This window comes from Pteronotus mesoamericanus, unplaced genomic scaffold, assembly GCF_021234165.1.
Source record: "Pteronotus mesoamericanus isolate MK-2021 breed Mesoamerican mustached bat unplaced genomic scaffold, CSHL_Meso_final scaffold_1186, whole genome shotgun sequence".
Classification (NCBI taxonomy): Eukaryota; Metazoa; Chordata; class Mammalia; order Chiroptera; family Mormoopidae; genus Pteronotus; species Pteronotus mesoamericanus.
The window spans coordinates 12370370-12391872 of NW_026555302.1; the positions used below are offsets into that span (position 1 = coordinate 12370370).

General features: G+C 42.9%; 1 protein-coding gene across 1 annotated transcript in view; it reads right to left on the minus strand.

Annotated features, from left to right (window-relative positions):
* MROH9 (maestro heat like repeat family member 9) overlaps positions 1–9560 on the minus strand; it is a 61125-nt gene extending 51565 nt beyond the window's left edge. The window contains exon 1 of the mRNA XM_054587599.1: positions 9556–9560. Within this exon, the coding sequence (XP_054443574.1) occupies positions 9556–9560 (5 nt within the window). The remainder of the gene's footprint in view (positions 1–9555) is intronic.
* Positions 9561–21503: the final 11943 nt, after the last annotated feature.

Consider the following 21503-nt stretch of genomic DNA (forward strand, 5'->3'; position numbering starts at 1 on the left):
TGGCCATCTCTATGTCCCTTTGGAGAAATGTCTGTTTAGGTCCTCTGCTCATTTGTTATTTGGATCGTTTGGGGGTTTTCTGGTGTTAAGTTGTGAGTTTCTTTCACATTTTGGATATTAACTCCTTATCAGATGTATCATTGGTGAATATCTTCTGCAGTTCAGTAGGTTGTTTTGTTGATGGTTTCCCATGCTGAAATGTCACTTGATGTTGATTGACATATCACAGAAACAGTGAAAAGTGCAAACAAGATTGAATCACATAGACTGGTGTCTTTTCAGCATTCTGGGCAAGGAACTGAGAAGGAAGTACACAACACTAGTCTTACACACCGGACAATGTAAACTCACTGGTTGGCAAGGTAAAGCTGCCAACTTGAGGTTCTGAAATGATTTTACAAACAGCCTGCCAATTTTACCTAAAAAACTTGGTGATTTTTATTGATACTGCTTTGAAGCCATATGTTAATTTCAAGGAGATTGACATCATAACAATATTGAATATTAAGTCTATGAATATGGCATATGTCCCCATTTATTTAGCTCTTTAATTTGATCAAGGTTTATAGTTTTGCGTGTATAGATCATATATATTTGCCTCCAAATACATTATATACTTGGAAAACCATTGTAAATGTTAGTTTTCCTAATTTTATTTTCTAAATTTTATTGTTAGTATCTAGAATTAAAATTAAATCTTAAGTTAGCCTTATATCCTGTGACCTTGCTAAATTTACATATTAGTCATAATAGGTTATTTGATGATTTCTCGGGATTTTCTATGCATGTGATTATGTCATCTGAGAAGAAAAGACTGTTTTATAGTTTTCTGTTGAATATGTATGTCTTTTATTTATCTCTCTTGCCTTATTCAGCTGGCTGGTATCTCTAGCAAAATGTTGAACAGCAGTGGTAAAGTGGGTATCTTTCTTTGTCTGCTCCAGAAGTCTGTGTTGAAACGTCAACCAGATCATAAGCGGCACATGCTCAGGGCAAGATTCTACCAGGCTGGGACAAGGACACCTACGGAGAGGAACAGCTACCAAGGAGCTATGAGCTAAACGGCTCCCAGAGCTCACACACGGGCAGAAAGCATTCAAGGCTGGACAGAAGGTGTGGAAAGTCCTTCTAGGACAGCCCGGGAATCCAGTAAAGACCAATGAATGCTGAGCCGATTGGGTGGCGACTTGCTCTCCCCACGCAATGGAGAGTTGAAGCTGTCCTCACAGGCTCGTCCACCATGCTGCCTTTTGATGTTTTATTTTCCTTTCAAGGTGCCATCTAATGTTACTTGAAACAGATGTCACATGTTAGGGGTGTGGAAGTCCCCACTCAGGCTCTGTAACATCCCACACTTATACATACTTAGCTCTTCTCCAGTACTTTAACTGAGGGAAATGCTTAGATGCCTTTCTTAATAGGAAGGTCATCATTGCCACACCAGGATTGTAGCATGATAGAGACAGATGTGGCTCAGAGAAATATGGGTAGAAAATTTGGAAATTAAGACAGGAAAATCAGAATCAGAAAGAGATATCTAATAATAAGAACCATTAGGTTTAGGGAACATGTCCCAAAGAGAGTAGTGAGAGTGTCACCATGATTTAAGGTTAACTTTATTCACAGAAGTCTTAGAATACACATCATAGGGTTTGTTCATAGAGGTCCTAGGATACACATGATAGAGTTCATTCATAGATGTTCTAGAATACACAGGATAGAGTTCTAGAATACACATCATAGGGTTTGTTCATAGAAGTTCTAGAACACACATCACAGGGTTTGTTCATAGACACCCTAGAATACACATAATAGGGAATACTTCTTTAGCCAGAGCAATAGAGAAGGTGACTTAATGCTTTTTCTCAGTTTTGGAAGACATGGCGACAGTTTAAAAAAAATAATAAAAAACCCAAAAGCGAAATTTGAGTTTTTTGCTTTGCCAAGAATAACAGGAAGATACTTATGCCATCACTCAAAGCATAAAAATACAGCAAACTGCCATTCAAGCCCATCATCTGCCTTTGATGCCAGCTTTTTACCATCCATACGGGGTCTGTTTGCCTTTTTTTAAAAACGTCACTTTGAGCTATTTGGAAAGTCATTTATTCTGAACACTTTGGACAGATGCTGGTGCTCAGTTATGTGCTTGCCTCTCTGGACGAGTTCTGAGGAACTGCATTAGTGTACCTAAAAGGAGCTCTGGAGAAGCTCTGGGTGCAGACAGTCAAGGACAAAGAGGCACGGTGGTGAACAAGTCATGGCCCCACTGCATTTTTAGTTTGCAGTGTGCATGGTCTTCCTCTGCTACGTTCTGTCTCGCTGCAACTGGCTGCATTATACACACTGGTAGGGAGGTCAAGGTATAGTCTTACAGTCTAGGTGAATTCTTTTAGGACTGGATGTTAGCCAAGGTGTCTTACTTTGAGTGGCAGTCATCAAAGTTGAATGGATTATAAGAAGTCATCAGATTAGAGAAATAGACTGAAGTTGATCAGACACAGAAACTAGACCACATAAGTTGTCAAAACAAAAAGGGATTTAAAGCAGGTAATAGGAGCTGGGCCACAAAGCCAAACGACCAGAGAGGTTCAGGAGATGAGGGCTGGACAAAGCTTGTCACTTGAGTAAGTGGGAACGTGTATGTTGCGATGGGTAGTGGGGGGTGTGCATGGAGCCAACACTGGCAACAGAGCTATTACTTGGGGCTGGAGTTTTACTTTCTCATACTAATGTGAATGGAAACCAAGGTTAAAGCAGGTGGTGGTCTCAGTTTAACTGAACTGAGCTGATCTGACCTGAACTAAATTGATAGGAATTGGATTAAAAGAAATTATATCAGATTGTACAATTCCCCTTTAAAAACAGATAATTTGATATATAGATGCACATGTACAACTATAAAATTTAGATAATACAAGGTTTGCTTAAATTTATTTTTAAGTCTTTCCTCTTCAGCTCTAGGACCACCTTGAGCTCCAGGTGAACCATCTTGGGGATGTGACAATTAATCTTCATCACACACACACACACACACACACACACACACACAGAGCATATGTTTTATGTAGAGTTTTTGCTTTTGAAAAATAACTTTTGTTCAGTTTTAGGCGTCATGGGAGGGAAAACCTGCATCTCTGATTCTCTCTACCTTCTTAACCTGGTATAATGCTGTACCATGCTTCATTATAGAAAACAAATTTGTCAGTCCTGGCCGGGTAGCTCAGTTGGTTACAACATCATCCCAATACACCAAAGTTGTGGGTTTGATCTCCTGCCAGCGCACATAGAAGAAGCAACCAGTGAATGCATCAATAAGTGGAAGAACACACTGATGTTTCTCTGTCTCTCTGTCTTTCTCCCTTCTCCCCTTTCTCTAAAAATTAATCAGTCAATTAAAGAATTGGAAAACAACTTGTAAAAAATAAGAGCCCATAGCTGGGAGGAGGCAAAAGGAGACGAAAAGAAAAGTAGAAATAATGAAACAGATTGTAAACTAAAATAACCACGTCACAGAATTCATAAATACATTAGAGAGGCCAAGGAAAGGAACGGGCACGGTGGAGAAGGGGACCAGTGGCATGGGCAGATGTTGAAGTGATTACAGGCAGTAGGTTTGGGCGATTAGCAAAGCTAACAGCTCTGAAAGGCAATACAATCTCGCATCGAAGGCAGCTGGCATGGCTAAAATAAAGACCCCCACTGAAGGCCCACCACAGTGACAAAAAGCTTTCTGAAACAAAGAAGGAATTGGATTCATGGCTTGAGAGCGCCATGGATAACTTTGCATCCATGAGAAATAATGCTGCAAAGTTAACGCTGTCTAGAATCCCAGTTAAATGCCTGAACTAAACAAATTATTTTTAAAGAATTACTTTAGGTATTTAGGCAGAGAAAATGAGTCACCAAAGGAGGGAAAAATTCTGGAAGATAACAAAACAATGCCTACAACATTCTATGGGAACAAATGTCAACCCTGGACTATTTAACCCAGCCAAATTGCCTTTCAGAGAAATAGGAGAAAAGTCAGACGCCTCATATGTGGGGAAAAAAGTAAATCAATGAAGATTTCTTGACTAAATCACTCAATAATTAAAACCAGTCAACTAAATTATTTTTAAATAAATTAAGAACCACCAGATTGAAAAATTGTGGTAAAATTAAATAAAAACAAACACTGGTGGATATTGAATCCATTTAAACAATAGAACAAAATTTAACAATTGCAGGAATTGTGGCTGCAAAACACAGTATGTGTTATAACTCTAATACAAGTAAAATTAATATTATAACAGCAATGACAGAAAGGTGGGGGAACTGAGGAAGTGTAGCAATGGCTTCGATGCTGGTGGCAGAGAGAAAAAAACACTGAAATTGGAAATGTTTTTTATATGACAATGAACAAATTAACTTTCAGATATTTTTTAAAGTTAGAGGTATATTTAAAAAAAGTAATAATCAACAAAACAAGCAAGCAAAATATAACCAGTGACATTGAAATAAAGAACAAACTGACAGTAACCAGAGGAGGGGGAGGGAGGGATAACGGGGAGAAAGAAGGGGAAGGATCATCAAGGAACACGTATGAAGGACCCATGGCCAAAGCCAAAGGGGGTTTGGATTGAGGGTGGGTGGGGGCGGGTGGGGCGGGGGAAGTGATGGTGGGAAAATGGAGACAACTGTACTTGAACAACAATAGAAAATATAGAAGTAAAAATAAATAAAAAGTAATCAATACATAAACAGTTTTTATCTCACATTCAGCAATTTATTGCTGTTTCTTTTTCCTCTTAAAGTAAAATTAAATGTTGGGTATGTTGTTTAAAATAGCATAAAGAGTATCATCTCATTCTTTAAAAATTAATTTCTTCTATCCTCCTATCTGGTATTTTCTGTTCTATCCTCCTATCTGATATTTTCTATTGTTTTCAAATTTTATTAATTCTGTTGTATTCTAGGGTTATTTTTTCTTGTGCGTGCTTCCACGTAAGTATCCCATTAGCTCTGTCCCAACAAAACACAAAATTTAGCATTTTCATCCTTATTTTGTTGTAAATGCATTTCTGTTTTCTTCTTGATTTCTCCTGTAAGCTGTGAGTTTTTTCTGACTTTTAAAAAATTTCATATACAGGGCATACTTTAGTTATCTTTATGTTACTGACTTTTCATTTAATTTTGTCCTACTATGTGGTTGAGTACATTTTTTGTTCTTGAAAACAATGTACATTTTCTAACTAGAGGGAAAAGGATCATCTCTGTAGATATAAGATAGAAATATGGACATTACATCAAGCTTGGTAATGTTTGGTTCAAATCTCCTACCTCCTTGCCTCTTTTTGGTCTGCTTTGATGAAGGAGATGCCTATTAGAGACTTTATATATCAAAATTATGCTTTTTAGGTGCATATACATTTGTGATTATCATTTCTCCTTGGTTCATTTCTCCTTATATGGTTTTGTTGTATCACATTTTATTTGCACTAACTCTGTTGCTCTAAAATCTGTTATCAGGTACTAACATGATAAAATAAGCTTCCTTCTGGTTAGAGTTTGCATGCCATGTCTTTTTTCCATAACTTCATTTTCAGCCTGTGTGATTTTGTTTCAATTGAGTATAAGTAGCATGTAGCTGGATTTTATTCTTTGTTATCCAAACTGCTAATTTCTGTCTTTTAATAGGTGCTTTCATTGCATCCACATTTTATTGATTAAAATACGGATAAAATGTGGATTTATTCCTCCTGTCTTTTTTGCGTTTTTTCCATTACCCGTTAGTGCTTTCTTTACCCCGTCCCCCCAGCGGTCGCCACACTGCGGTCCGTGTCCAGGAGCCCTCTCTCCTTTTCGCTCCACCTCTCCAGCCCTGAGCCTCCCCCCACCGCTGCCACCCTGCTCTCCGCCTCTGAGTCTGTCCCCATTTTCCTTGTCAGTTCAGTTTGTGCACTAGATGAGTGAGATCATATGGTATTTGTCTTTCTCTTAGCGCCATGTCCTCCAGGTCCATCCACACTGTGGCAAAGGGTAAAACTTTCTTCTTCTTTACAGCTGAATAGTATTTTATTGTGTAAATGTCCCATAGTTGTTTCATCCACTTGTCTACTGAGAGGCACTTGGGCTGCTTCCATTTCTTGGTAACTGTAATTAAACAACACTGCAATGAACATAGGGTGCTTATGTTCTTTCAAATTAGTGCTTTGGGTTTCTTCTGATATATTCCCAGAAGTGGGATCGCTGGGTGGAAAGGCAGATCCATTTTTGATTTTTGGAGGCATCTCCATTCTGCTTTCCACAGTGGCTGCACCATCTGCATTCCCACCACCAGTGCCCAAGGGCTCCCCTTTCCGCACACCTTTGCCAGCACTTGTTTGTTGATTAATTGATGACAGCCATTCTGACACATGTGGGATGATAGGCCATTGTGGTTTTAATTAGTTTTCTTATGGTCACTGATTTATTAATTTGTTGGCATGGTTTATTAACTTCCATACCAGCGTTGTTTCTTATGCTCTATTTCCTTTCCCACAGGCTCCCTTTTCTTCTTGGCTTCCCCTAATATTTGCAGGGCCTAGAGCAAAATCGAAAAAGGAGGCCTATATACCTATGTCTAAATGTTTAACAGTTGTAAGACAAGCCTACACATTATTAAATAAATGATGTTCTGTCCTTTTTTGTGACAATTATGTCTTCCTAACAAGCTGGGGAGCCAGGTGCAAACTTAGATTTCATGGACTTCTTGGGCTCCCCAGCCAGAAACTTGCGGCTTGGGAAAAGTGGGCCTCTGGTCTTTGCTCTTCAGCCTGCACCGTCCTGTTTCACTCTGGCTTCATCTCACACACTTTAAGGCCTCGGAGACATCCTTACAGTTCTCCTCGCCCATCCGTCCAAGCTCCATTCACAATCCTTGCCACCAGCTACCTCCTGGCCACCTCTTAGATCCAGGGGTATAACCACTGGTAGCAGCTCCCACTCTTGGACAACTGATTGGGGAAGGAGATTCACCTAGGACCTGTAAGTAGACTCTGGTGTGTTTGGTAGGGAATTCTGGGGGTTCTGGGTATCAGAGTCAGGGTTTAGAAGGAGTGGCAGATTCCCGGTGGGTATGTCCCCTCAGTCCTGCAGATTCTACCTTGCGGGCAGAGAGCAAAAGCAGGGCCCAAGGGGAGAGCCGCCATGTGAGCTCAGAAGCACTCCTGCTTCTCAAATGAGAATGTCAGGAGGCACATTTTCCTCGGATGATTTTTTTCAGGAGAAACTGTGTCTTGTAAACTGGGTTTCTGCCTTCCGTCTTAAATAGTAGTTTGGCTGAGTAAAAAATTCTAGGTTGACAATGATTTTCCCTTAGCGCTTTGAATATATTATGCCATTGTCTTCTGATATCTGTTGTTCTGATTGAAAGTCTGCTTTTAATCTCATAGTCCTTTTGTTATAGGTAACCCCCAGTTTCACTACACATCTGAGTTTGAAGGACAGTCATTAAATGTTAGCCCTGGTTGTTTATGGGCAATGGCTTCATCAATCATGGGTTCCTTATACCAGGGATGACCTTAGAAGTCACTTGCAGAGGAGAGAAATTACTCTTTTCTTCTGCTTCTTCTCCACCCCCTACATATGCTTTGGTGCATTTAGAAGGGAAAGTGTACCCCCGTTTTTTGACCCTATGTTTCTCTGCACTTGGGTGGCTGAGGCAGGTTGACTGTTCTTACCCATGAGGCTAGTTCTGTAAGTAAGTGTGGAATGTGCTCTGTAGATCCCACCCTGCTGAGTGGGAGTAGGGAGAGGAAGGCCCCGTCGCGCTCAGAGCCCACAGTGCCCTGGTTGACTTAGTCTAGGAACCCCACACCTGAAGGGCTAGCTCATGGCTTCCCATTTGGCTATGTAGCCTTGCTCCAATCTCTCCTTCAACAGAGAACCCTGCGTGGCAGGGGTGGAGGTGGGTGGGATTTGGGCACCAAAACTCCTGCTGAAATCAATAAGAGTATTACATTTATCTTATTAATTTAATAGAAGAGATGATACAACTTAAGTCCAGAGGGGTATAGTGACTTACCCAAGGAATAAAGTCATTAGTGAAATGGCAGAAGATAGAATTTAAATCTAATTTCTAGCTCAGGCATATTTCCAGGATTCTTATATTAAGTTTCTAACTTCTCTGTTTTATTAATGCTTCCTTCAAAGAACAGAGTTCTCAGCACCACATTTTCTACTAATATCCTTAGGACACACTGCATTAATATAGTAAGAGCAGGCATTTCGCAGTCAGAAAGAGCAGGGTTTAAATTTGCTTGTTTCATTTACTCGCTCTGGCACCTAAAAATGTTCATCTCTCTGAGCCTCAAATTTCTCATCTGTAAACTGGGGACAAGAAAATTGATTGCAAAGGGTCTTTGTAAAGTCACTGTGCCTGTGCCTAGCACTGTGCCTGTCATGTTGTAGAAGCTAAATAAATGGTATTAACTATTTTTGCTGTTATTCCATGTCTTTCGCTTTAGCATACTTCTCCCCACCCTGGCACTCCTGTTTTCTTCGAGGGCGCTCTTACCTTTATCCCATATTTGTGTATGTGTGCATTTAATGCATGTAACTGGAATGGTCTCTGGGTAGAGATCCATCTCTCTTGCTGCTAGGGTAACACTTAGTACACTGTGCCTGAAGACTGAGGAGTGGCGATTGATGTTATGAAGTGATAAATGAACAGTTGACAAATAGATCATAGACACTCCAATGCAGAATTAGTGCCTGTAGTTTGTTCATAACTCATTAGTCTGCTCCAGACCCGGCATGTGAGTCACAGACTCTCAATGCCAGGCTCAAGTACGTGGAGGCCGGCTTCTTCCTCGACCGCATGCGTTCCGAAGCCACATCAGCGTGAGTGTGTTAAGACGCTCGGCCACCGCGCGGTCAGTGGGTCTCAGTCCTCTTTCCCGACTTTCCATCACTTCCTTCCCTGTTTCTCATCACTGCGTCACTCTGGGCCCGTACTGCCTCTCAGTCGACATTCCCGTGGGAATTCCTGTCTGATTTCTGGAAAGCGGGGGCTGGGACTCAACTACGAAGGTTTAAGCAAGGGATTCTGTTACACTTCTATTTAAGTCATCAGAGGAAGAGAACATGGGATAGATGGGTGGTTTTCTTTAGTTCAAGCCTGCCAAGTCCATCCAACCAGACAGGATAACATTTCAACTACAAAGGGAAAAAATATATCACTCACCCTTGTGATTCTTGGGAAACAGGAGATTGTCTGCTTCTTGGATGGAACCCATGTGATCCAAAAGCTACAGATGCGCTGGCTTCAGGAAGCCAGAGTTGAAGGATGACGTTGGTAATAGGAGGCCCCATCCGTGTGACACCCAGGAACTAACTGCAAGGGAGAAATGGGAATGGAACTGTTGTTTCCCAGATGATGGTAACGTGGTCTCAGATTTTTACGTACGTGACTAGGAAGCCCCTGAGCTGCGATGTGTTAGAGGCAAGCCCTCTGAGCGATGCAGAAGGGGCGGCAGAGAGCACGTGGGAACGGACGCCGGCTTCCAGTGCAGACAGGCTCAAATTCCTCACCCCATACCGGCATTTGCTAACTGGCTCTCCACAGTTAGTTGTTTTCCGTACATAAGCTCCAGCTCTGTTTCTGACCGTTGGAGATATTTAAAATCTACTTCACAGGGTGTTTGTTTGTTTGTTTGGAGAATTAGAGGCGCTCATGTGTGTGAAACTTTCATCACAGCGAATGGAACTTATTAAGGGCTCAGTCAGTGGCAGTATTCTTAGGTGTTGGGCCAAGCACGTGTGCTTGCTGAGCTGGATTAATCAAGTATTTATTAAACAAAGTGTCTGACCCAGACACTTTGCATCAGACACTATCTAGGCACAGAGATAAACTTGTTCTCCTATCCTCACAATGTTTATGGTCGGTCTGTCTTGTTTTCTGACCATTTTGTTTTCATCTCTAAGATTCCATAAGATCAGGGACTTTGTCTTATATTAACGTATTCCCACGTATTCATTCAGAAGAATGAATAAATTCGACCAATGTTCAGTGCAGGTCTACCTGTACCAGGCACTGTTCCAGGTCTTTGGGGTGTATCAGTGTACAAATCAGCCCGTCCTTGAGGAAATTTTTCTTAATAACAATAGCTAAAAATTTGCCATAAACCTTTTTTTTTTAACCTGTGGATAGCACTTTTCCCCAAAGAACAGAAGAAAGTTAGAAATAACTCGTCTTTAGGTAGTGTGATGTCATTGCAAGCCACCACCCCAGACGCTGCCTTTTGCAAGATCACCAGGCCTTTTTACAGCTGTAATGAGAGTGACATGGGAGTGTGTGGCCCAAGGGAACGTCTGGCTCCTTAGAGGAGACGGGGTTCATAGCGCTGTGGCGTGGGATTCCCGGTGCCCCACCATCACATGGCTTCCTCAGTTCCCACCCCAGAAGACGGCACAGGAGCCAGCGGGGGACGCGGCGGTGAAGCCCACGCCCTGACCAGGAGGTGCGCGCTGCCGCCTCTCTGGGTCTGCTCCCCTCGGGCCAGGGCCTCCCGCGTCAAGGAAGCTGCCAGCGTTCACAATTGGAACATAAACAGGCCAGCAGGTTCTGATTAATCCAAATTGGAACTATTCAAACAGTCACAAAAAGAGATCTTTTCCCCTGAAGGAATTTACATGTGAAGAGAGACTAAGATGGGAAATAAACATTTCTATAATGATTAAAGTTAATTGGCTTGAAAGGATGCCTCTGAAAGAAATGCTTTCTGGTTTTAGTTCCAATCTATTTCGGGACGAGCCTGTTTTTCATAAGATTGGTAACTGCAAACAGATACTGCCCCTTCATTGGAAACAGATGGGCCAGGACATAATTAAAGAAGCATGCACTGGCATCTCAAATAACTGCTTTCAATTACAGCATTTCAAGAGTATTAAGGGGAAATATTTTAAACAAGACCACTGCAAAAATAGATTTTGTCATTAACTTTGAAATAATATTTGACTTAAGGCTGAAATTTCCATGTGCCAGGTCTGGATCTCACAGGCCGATGCTGATTGGTGCCAGAGAAATTGAATCATTATGGTCCTGTATCGTTGGGGGCGGGGGTGGGAGGGGGGGATCGTCGCCTTTTTTTTTTTTTTTTTAATGCAGAGAAAAAAAGTATTTTTTCCTCTGGTAATTTTTATTTTGTACTTGAATTTCAGTTAGATTTCACAACCTTGAGGAGCTTTCACAGTGAAACCGTTTCAGTGTGAAGCCCAAGGTTGTCTGTCACTACTGGGGTTGTCTGTGTGGGGAGGCAGCGAGCACAGGCCCACCCCCCACTGCGAAGCGTGCTTACATGCCCTGTAGCCCACCTTGTATACATTCACGGGGAGATCTGAACGTAAGCCCCCCAAACAGAAAATGTGCAAAGTTGGCAGATTGCCTGGGCTGGCGCATTTGTAACTAACTGGTGGTCAGCTTATTATGCTTTTTCTCCGTAGATCATCGTAATGGAGATTATGATAATTAAAGATAGTTGTAGAACATTGACAAGTGACGGAACGCTTCACTTGCGTTGCCTTACGTAGCAGATTGGAATGATGTTTACTTCTCTCAATAAATATTTATTGAGCAGCTAACACATGGCTGGCACTGCACCAAGAGATAAAATGTTGGACACAGGCAACTGCTTGCTTGCCCCCTGGAGCTTAGAATCCAGTGGTTGCCAGAGCCAATAACCATTGCAGTCCGGGATGGTAAAAGCTATGGTGGCATAGAGACACTGAATTGGGGTTCTTTACCCAAGAAATGGCTTCTCCCCTGTTGCCATAACTTGGCTTTAGAAACAGAAGAGTAAAGCAACTGCAGAACATATCACCTTAGCAACTCAAACAAATATCCTTTTTTGATGGACTAATGATTCCTAATGATGATAACAGCCATTAGGCTGATAGAGTATAATTTATTGGTCACTCATGGGCTTTAATGATGAGTAAGTACAGCATAAATTTACTCTGATTATATGTTCACATGCATGTGTGCCTACACGCAGAGACAGAGAACATGCCTGAGCCATACTAGTTGCTTCAGACTCACCCCAGTCCCATGAGCTTTGAGCTCTGCCCAGGGGCGCTGTGTTAGGTATGAGTTATGCATACGCTCACTCACCTGCCTTTAAACTAATGGCCTGCATTCTTGAGAAGGCTGGACAGAGGGTCCAGTACCAGTAAAAAGCAAAATACTAACCAGCCCACACAGCTATTTCCTCTTCATATGGGTAGTGAGTGGAATGTCACAATTGAACTTTTGGACTCTTTTAAAAAAGTTTTTGGAGTAATTAAGCCCTTAAAAATCTTAATAATTTCCTTTAAGGTTATACTCAATATTCAAATATTTCATGTAGGTGTTCAGATTTGTGTGTGACATATATGGTAGTTATATCCTTTATTACTTGTAGGAAATGAACTTAGGCAGTACCACAAATGTTAATGCCATTTGTTTAAAAAAAAAAAAACAGCACCATATAGATTGGTTTCCAAAGAAGTTTAAAAAATTTGGCCCAAAAAGTGATCAATGGCAGGAGCAGAGGCAAAAGGAGAGGGAGAAATTTTCTAATTTGAGGCATGAAATAGAAGAAATAATTCTGGACTCTGGCTAAGGGAGAAGTATAGGTATTTGGAACCTTGGATGATGATACAAAAAGTGAAGGAGGAAAAATTCTTTTAATAGAGAAACTTCAAATGCTTCAGGGGAAAGGAATTTTTTTTAGGGTTGGGGGTGATCAGGTTGGTAGATTGACCCCAAATTCTTCCCCTTCCTCTCCATCCATGCCCTGGCCCAGCCTCATTGTGGGTGGAGTGTATGCATCTTTTCCTGCACCTGAGACCTGGGGACTCTGCTGTGTGACTCGCTTTGGCCATGTGGGCGGGAGTGACGGGCCAGCTCCATGCCTAGGTTTTAAGAGGCCTCACAGGCTTCCTCTTGCTCCCTTTGCCTCCACCTCCTCCCTGAGAGAAGCGTGCCTCCTCTAGCTCTCCATCCCAGGCTGGTGGAGGAGAGACGGGGCGGGGGGCAGAGCTGCCCCGCGGGCCCCCAGACCTGCTGTGAGAAGTCCGGCCATCCTGATGCTGACCCCGCCGGCCAAGCGCAGCCTCAGTCCCAGCTCGGCCAACCCGCAGGCCCCTGAACATTGGTGATTGTGCCTGGAAGCCTCTGCGTTTGGGAGTCATTTGTTCCTTAGAAATCCTGTGTCAAAGCTAATTAATACATTGTGGAAGAAATGGTGGTGTCTGGCGGGAGGAAAGACACCACCATTTGTGGAGACAGCCGGGCCCTGGCTCTGCCCATGGTTCCCCGAAACCTCGGCGGAGGCGGTTCGCAGGCGGGCTGGCCTGGTTGGCTGACTTCTCTGGCTCGGTGAAGTTCATTTCCTGCTTGCTTGACCAGAAATTCCGCTTTTCGAAATTAAGAGCAAGTTCACACAGTGTGAGGGGTTGGGGGGCTATTAATTCTGGTGCTAGAATCTTCAAAATCTGATAACTAAGCTAAAAATGGTCTGGGATTTTAGATTAATTTCGGATTGTCTATGCTTTTCATATTCTAAAAAACCGCATAAGCTCCTTGATTGTAAAGAGTAATTCCAACATCCTTTTGTCTAGTTCCGTGCTAGGTAAATATAGGCAGAATAAATTCTACTAAAAGACTAAAATTCAGAGTTCCTGGACCCGAGGCCTGTGCTTCAGGATCTGGATAATTCGTCAGATGTTCAATTTACAACTCCCTTCTCCAAACCACTCCCAGCATCGTCTCATAGCTTCCAAATCCCTTTGTGCCAAACTCTTCCTCTCAAAATACTGGATTTATATTATGTGCTTTCTAAAGATAGATGCTGAGACTGTGAATGCTAGAACTCTGAGGGATATAATTTCTCTGAGTTTTGGAAAACTAGCCCCCGGGCCTGTAGGGACTGAAGACTTATTGTCTCAGTGCGCGTGCATTGAAAATGCATAACTGATTGATGTCCATGAGCAGTTCAAATCTATCTCAAGGTCAGTGTTGGTGGTCCCACCAGTCCTCTCCTCTTGGTCTTGGAGAAATCCAGCTGTGCCATACAGGGTTAAAACTGGAAGTGATGACGAGATACCCAAGTGGAACAGTCCTGTCACAGCACTTGGACTTCACTGAATATTTACTTGTAGAAAAATAAAGCAACAGTACTGAATCATCATCATCATCATAATAGCAGCTAGAAAATTTACCAACCTTAAGATCAGCAGGCACTGTGCAGAGGGCTTTGCTTGCATTATCTCATTTAAACCCCACAACCCATCAGGTAGTAATGGTTATTAACCCCAGAGATATTCAGCCTCTTGCAGTTAAGTAGCTGACGTGGGATTTGAACTCTGGTCTTTCAGACACCTCGCTCATTGCTGTTCGCTACTTTGCACAGAGGTGTTAGTTGAGAGCATTGATTTAGAATATTTTCTCCAAAGACTAGGTTATCTTTTCCACTTGTCTTCTCCCCAGTGGAAGACAGCCTTCTTCCCACTTTCTTCTGTCTTCTGACAGAACTCGAAAACCACGCAAGAGCATCTGAATGTGGCAGTGAGTGGCCCTGCCCCTTTCCGACGGACACTCTCTCTTTTCCCAGTTCAGGGGTCACCACACTGAAGTCTGCAAGTGGGACAGGTGTATGCCAGAAATACAGAAAAATCCAACTTGTTGCCAGGCACTTCATAAGGGGACAGACATAACTATCATAGCCTGACCCAAATGAGGTCCTTACCTCAACTGAGAGTTATCAGAAACATTGATTTAAAAAATAAATCTTGCCTGTTTAGCTTGATATTTTCTTTTATTTCCGAAAATAGTAACGCATTCCCAAGAGATCACCTGAAGCTAAGGAGGGCAAATCAGCCTTAGTCATACCAAAGCCTTGAAGACAGTCTACTTCAGTAGTTTTCGTGTGGCAAAACTGTCTAGGTCCCTACTAATGAGACAACTCATACGTGTTTAAAAAAAAAGAAAAGGAAAAGAAAAAAAGAAAAAAACCCTTTTTAAGACTATGAGAAAAGCATTACTTTATGCTATTTAGAGAAGCTTGGGAGTTTTTTCCCTTTGGTAAATGCCACAAAGAAGACGTTTCTCATGAAAGCTGAACTGAGAGACAGGCCGCAGCCTGGTGAGGGATGGCCCCTGGGAACAGTCTGAGAGAGAGCGTGGAGCCAGGGCCAGTAATTACGAGATACCAAGGAAAAAAGCGGAGGTTGCACAGACGAAAAATATTCCAAAAGCCATCACAGAAGTGGAATGAGAGGAAGAACGAGAGTAGATGTTTTGAATAAAAGTAGCTCTCACCATATAAAAACCAACAGCATTCACATCTGGTGTAGCAGAAAATACACTCTATGCCTTGGACATGCCCTTGAAAGTACATTGAAGATTTGGATCCGCACTTAAAACTCTGCTGGACAGAGAGAACTGGAATTTGAATCTTGAACCTACACTTAAAATGTGAGCAACCCTGGGCAATTGACTTCAGCTTCGAAATTCATTATTTGCAAAATGAAAGTCATAAAATAACATATGGGGAAGTGCCTAGCTTATTTAGTAAGTGTTGAAAATGTATACATTGAGTCTACATCATATAACCAGTTCTTCACGGGAGGCAACCGTGCTTGCCTATTATGGCTAACAGAACTTGAAGCATAATGCTCAGACCTCAGATTTCTCCAGATCAATCACTTGGGCAGCATGGTTACCACTCTGTCACAGAGCTGAAAATACACTATGCAAATTCACTGAGTGCCTAGATAAACACAGCACTATGGCAGGCACTCGGGGCCATGGTGGAGAATGCCAGAACGCCTGCCGGCACGGCTTCTCTCAGTCAAATTCAGGTCTCAGGTGGCTGAGTGGTACCATGACCAGAACACAAGCTTTGGGCTCAGACTTCCTCTCCGGCCTTGGCTGTGTTTGTACGATGTGAGTGTAGCCTTTCCAGACGTCCGATTCCCTATCTGTAGAATGGGAACAAAAATACTGTCACACAGTGCCACTTCAGGACTACCGGTGTTTATGAAAAAAATGCCTTGCACTCCGTAGACATATGATACACAGCAACTATTGTCACTTAAAGGCCACCACTCCTTCAGAGCACACACTGAACTTCATGAACCTTTGTATTCTTCAATCTGTGCAGCACAGTGCCTGTCACATACTGGGTATAATAAATCTTCATCGAATAGATGGATAACCAGAAAGCATGTTCAATGCTCTTGCCTTCTGCACTGATTGCTATCAGATGAAGCGTTTGCTTGATTTAAGAGGGGTTTCTTTTCCTCCTAAACAAAACAAAGCAAAACAAAACAAAAATCAGCTGAGTACCACCGTTAACTTCCGAGCCTGTCTCCAAGACTGGGAACTGCAATGGGCGTACATTGGCTGCCTGGAGCGCTCGCCGGTGAATGGCGCATTCAGATCCCACCTAGGCGCTGGTTGTACCCCTGGTTTTGGACTCAGTCCTATAGTCGTTTCCCAGCGCCATCGTGTCTGACAAGTCCCTTTAGGAAAGTTAGTTACCTCTTTGAACTTAATTTCCTCATTCATAAATAATGACCTTAACGGTTGATGTGAAGATTAAATGAGACAGCCTATGTATCGTGCCAGACACATAATAGGCAGGGTGAGATTTGAAACTGAGTATATGACACCAACGCTCAGGCTCCTTATATTACATTTAATTTCCAAGGGACTTTAAGCTCCTTGAAGAAAGGAGCCGTATCTTATTCAGAACCAGTCTGCCTATACCTTGGCATAGTCAGGACAAAAAATAGTATGTAATCAATACTTGGGGATTTGAATTGCTTCCAACTGTTAGCCGTACTCGAAGGGAATCAAGAACATTTCTCCAGGAAAATGCGACTTTGGACACAAGGAACATAATCAATTTCCCCAAACAAGGAATACCAAAGAAACGGTCTCTCCCTTTTTAATATGGTTAGACTGGTTGTTTGGAAAAGAAACCATAGACATCATATCTCTTCATTTTAGTAAAGCTGCAGGCAAGTTAAACAGTTATGATGCTTTTAGATGCAAGTAATATAAAACCCGCATCAAACTGGCTTCGAGAGTAAGTATGTTGAATATGTTGCCCTGTAGGGTTGGAAGTGTGTCGGAATTAGTCGGTCCAGCAGTTCAGGAGAGTGGTCAAGGGTCCAGATTTGTTCTGTCCCTGTGTTCTGATAACATTTTTAGCTTCATCACGGATGTAAGTTGTCCACTCGTAGAAAACACGTGACATGTTTCCTCATTCACTTCTGGGGGGGCGGGAGGAGTGAGAGAAGACAGCATGCCATTCCTAAGCCCTGAACATGATTTTTCTCTTCTTAATGTTTCCACTCCTTAAATAGTAATTGCCACGATGGAATGCTGGCCCTGACGGCCTTCGGCTGCGGGTCCCGGCAGGGAAGTGTTCCCTGTCTGCAGTGAGGGTCTTCAGGCATCATTGCTTCCACGTGCGGTGGGAGTGGAATGGGGAAGGAACGACAGTATGCACGTACCATGTCCCCAGCAAAGACCATTCTGTTCATGGGAAAGATGCAGAAGTTCGGTCTCGGCAATACAGTGGGGTTGATTAGCAGCTGATCAAATAGTTACACAGTTAACAAACTAGAGAGGGAGGCGACTTGTCACATCATCCAGGAATGTTTCCTGCCTTTGCCCAGCCAGCCCAGATAGGGGTCGATGTTCCTCTATCCTGCTTTTATGTAAGTACATATCCTTTTGCACACGTACAGTTTGTTAATTACCTGTTTATGTGACTACCTTCCAACGCAACCCTGAGGCTGTGGAGAGCAGGAGCTGTGCCTCACCCATCTTTCCAGCCTCCACACGGAGCACAGGACCTGGCATATAAAAAGGGACGTCCATTTTCAAACTGCAGTGAGTAAGCAAACCATGTATCGAAGCATCAGGAAGGGAGATTTTAATTCCTCATACGCATGAAAAGAAAACTTCCTAAGAATACACTCATTACACAAATGACTAACAGTTATCAATAACTTGAATATGAGGAAGACAGGTGTTGGATTGAGATACCTTTAAGGTCCCTTTGATCCTGGAACTCACTGATGTCTGAGTTTACTGATGGCGGTCCCAGTCTATGCTCCACAGTGGTGGCCCAGATGGCTTGAATATAGAAATCAGGACATTCTGGGTGGTGGGAAGGTGCTAAAGTCAGCTGTTTGGCTCACGAAAATTGGAACCTTGTTTCCAGGGCCACGATCTCTACAAAGGGAGCGCATTCCACTCTCGGTGCCAGCTTCCCAGCCTCCCAGCCTCCCAGCCTCCCAGCCCGTCCTTGGTCCTCAGTAATTGTGGTCTGGTATAGACTTGGCATTCTCTGTCTGCTTACCGCCAGATGCTGAGTCAACAAGAAACATAGACAAAGGGGGCTCATGAGCCCATGCAGTGCCAGGGATGGGAAGGGATTTCTCTACAGCTTGAGCAGTCTTCAGCGCAAACGGTTTTTGAGAAAGAGAATAAACAGCAGCAGCAGTCAACATGGCAGACGCTCAGCGTTTACCTGGAGCGGGGCGCTGTGCAGGCCCTCCGGCTGGAGGATAATGGATACGTGGAGACAAGGGTCCGGCCTCCAGTAAAGCTGAGAGTTTAGTTGGATATTTGCAAAACACAGGCATGTGTGCACGTGCACACACACACAGAACTCGAGAAATGCACAAAGCAACATCTGAGACAGCGAAGGTGACAACCAGACCATAGGATGGCCAGGGGTATGCTGCCCACAGCATGATCTTCCACTCAGCTCCCTAGCTTGTCCTAACCTCTCAGTTTGCTTTTGATCCTGGCACTCTCTCTGCCCAATTAGAAATGACTTTCTTAAACTCTTCGGCTCCCCTAAATATTCTGTGCGAACTTAGCTTACTGTCTGTCGAAGTCTTTTAACATCATTTTATCGGTACAAAAGTTGTACATCACTCTTAATCCTACCACTCAGAAACACTGTTAGCATAATGGTATATCGTCCTTTATTTTTTCTGTATGTATTCTTTCACAAATTTCCAGGGTTTTCACATCCTTTTCCGAAAACATGACTTATTATGTAACTGCATAGGAAAATCTGGAAGAATAGGAAACAAAACTGCTAACTGTGGTTTTTTTTCCTCTGGGGAAGGAAGGGTGTTGGAGTTTTTATTTTACTCTATGCACTTCTCTGTTGTTAATTGTTTTGAAAAACAAAGAAGTATTTTGGTAAATTAGTAAAATTACTAAAAGGAAAAAATGAAATCTCTACTCTGGGTGCTGTTACCAACAAAAGCCTGTTCTTTCACAATGAACCATGGCAGTAGCCTGCCTGCTTGGGGACATGGCAAGAAAGGAAAGTATTCCATCTTAATCGTGACCCCCACCCCACCCAGGGAGGAATAAGGAAAGAAAGCCAAGAAAGAGGGGCCTCGGTTTTCTATTAAAGCCCCAAGGTGCTTAATAATCAAGAGAGAAAATATCAGGGCACTTCAAGCCAGAGAGGTGCTTAGGCTCAGAGGACTTCTCAGAGGAAGGAGCTGCGTGTAGAGCGCAGAACCACTGGGCATGAGGAGGCAGGGCCTTAGGTTCCAGTTCTGCAGGAGCCACGGCGTCTCCCCGGCTTTGGTTCCCACCTTATAAAAAACTGCTAACCTTAGAACATTTAAATATGGCTGTGCATACTGAATGAAGAGACTCTGTCAACAAAGGTAGAAGCAGAGAGTCAGTGGATGCTATCATTTCCAGTCTGGGGAATGAGGAAGAATGTTTATAACTGAGAAAGGAGATATGTGATAGAGAATGTACCCCTGGGTTGTTGCTGCAGCTGTTTTGAAATCAGGGAAACAGAGAACCAACATGTCATTTACTGGGAGGATGACTCAGATTTGGAAACATGTATCTAAACCAGTGTCTATGGTTTAGATATGTATTTACAAATTATCTATTCATTTATGTAGTTCTACTCATATATCTATAATTTATATACACTGTAGATTATATGTAGTAGGTTATATAACATATAACTTATATTTACTTTGTATATTATACATGAAACCTTTCTCAATAGCTTAAACAAATTCTTGTCTTCTAGTTCCCACAAAACTAATGCTTTCTAATTTGAGGCTCTTTGAGACTGTGCTTCTTATTTTTTACTTTTATTGGCTAATTATTTTATACTCCATGGGAACCCTGCGCATTTGTCTGAAGAGACTAGGTTATTTTGCAGTAACAAACCAACCTCAAAATCTTGATGATTTAGTATCATGAAAGTATATATTTGGGGGGGATAAGCAGGCTACCCCGAGGGCAGACTGAGGTGGGCTTTGTCTCGACGCTTGGATCGCACTGCTGAGACAGGAAAAGAGTGCTAGAAAATTCTGTCCTGGCTTTTAAAGCCCAGAGGGAACCCAGAGCTTCCCCTCACTCCTGTGTCTAAATGCACAGCCACACCTGGCTTCCATGAGGCAGGACGATGCACCATGCCTTGTGCCTGGGAGAATAAGAAGTGGAACGAAAGGATAGTCCTAATGGCTCCCCCCACCTGGCTCTCCTCTTCTCCTGACCGGGTCCTAGACTTCCCCTGCTCTCACCTGTCCTGCCTGAGCTTCCCCACATAGCTCTTCCCTGTTTATCTTAATTGGAATATTTGGAACCTCTAAACTCTCCGATCACTCATGCCACTCAGGTGACATTGCCCGTTGCCTTATATTACAGTCATTCTTGTGCATACGAACAGCTGGTATCTGCTGCTCTAAATGCACATCTATCTTTTTCTTCACCCTACTAGGCTGGCTGTTGTAGCCAGGAAATGGATCCAAAGAGTCCCAGGGACAAAATATCCCCCAAAGATAGAAGCAGAGTGTCTGTTTTTTGTTGTTTTTTTTTGAAGACTCCTTCTATTCTTTGATAATATGACTGCTATTTCCCAGCTGCCATGCCCACTTGGGTTTTCAAACAAAAAAAAAATGCGGCAATGACAGCAAGTAATTCCAGATTTTCTCTGTCACCTGAAGCCCAGCCAAAATTTAACTTCATCATGTGCTCGCTAGCAATGGGGGAAGCAGTAGCGTCGGGGGTTTCATGTGAGGCTGGTGTGCTAGTGAGCGGCAAGGGGCCATCCCGAGGGGTAGTAACAGATGTCCAACTCCGAAGGCTCTAAAATTGTCCCAAACAAAGACACTTGATTTTCCAGGTCAGGGACTATGATCCAGGTGTCATCTCATTGTCAGTGTATCAAACTCGGATTTTCCATGCTTGACTTCTCAGAGATTTGTGGCTAAAGCCCCTCAGACAGAATCATGTTTGTTTGGTTGAACAGTAATCTGAGTTATTGAAAGTAATGTCTCCTCTTAATTAAGTGACTGGCATTGGAGTTCAGCAGTGCCATAGAGGAGAGCGAACAGCAAGGTGTGAAGGAGCGGTGGCACCCACTGCGAGACCGAGGATGTACTCCTTGGGAGGATTTGGGAGGAATAAGGGTCAGGGTCTAGAC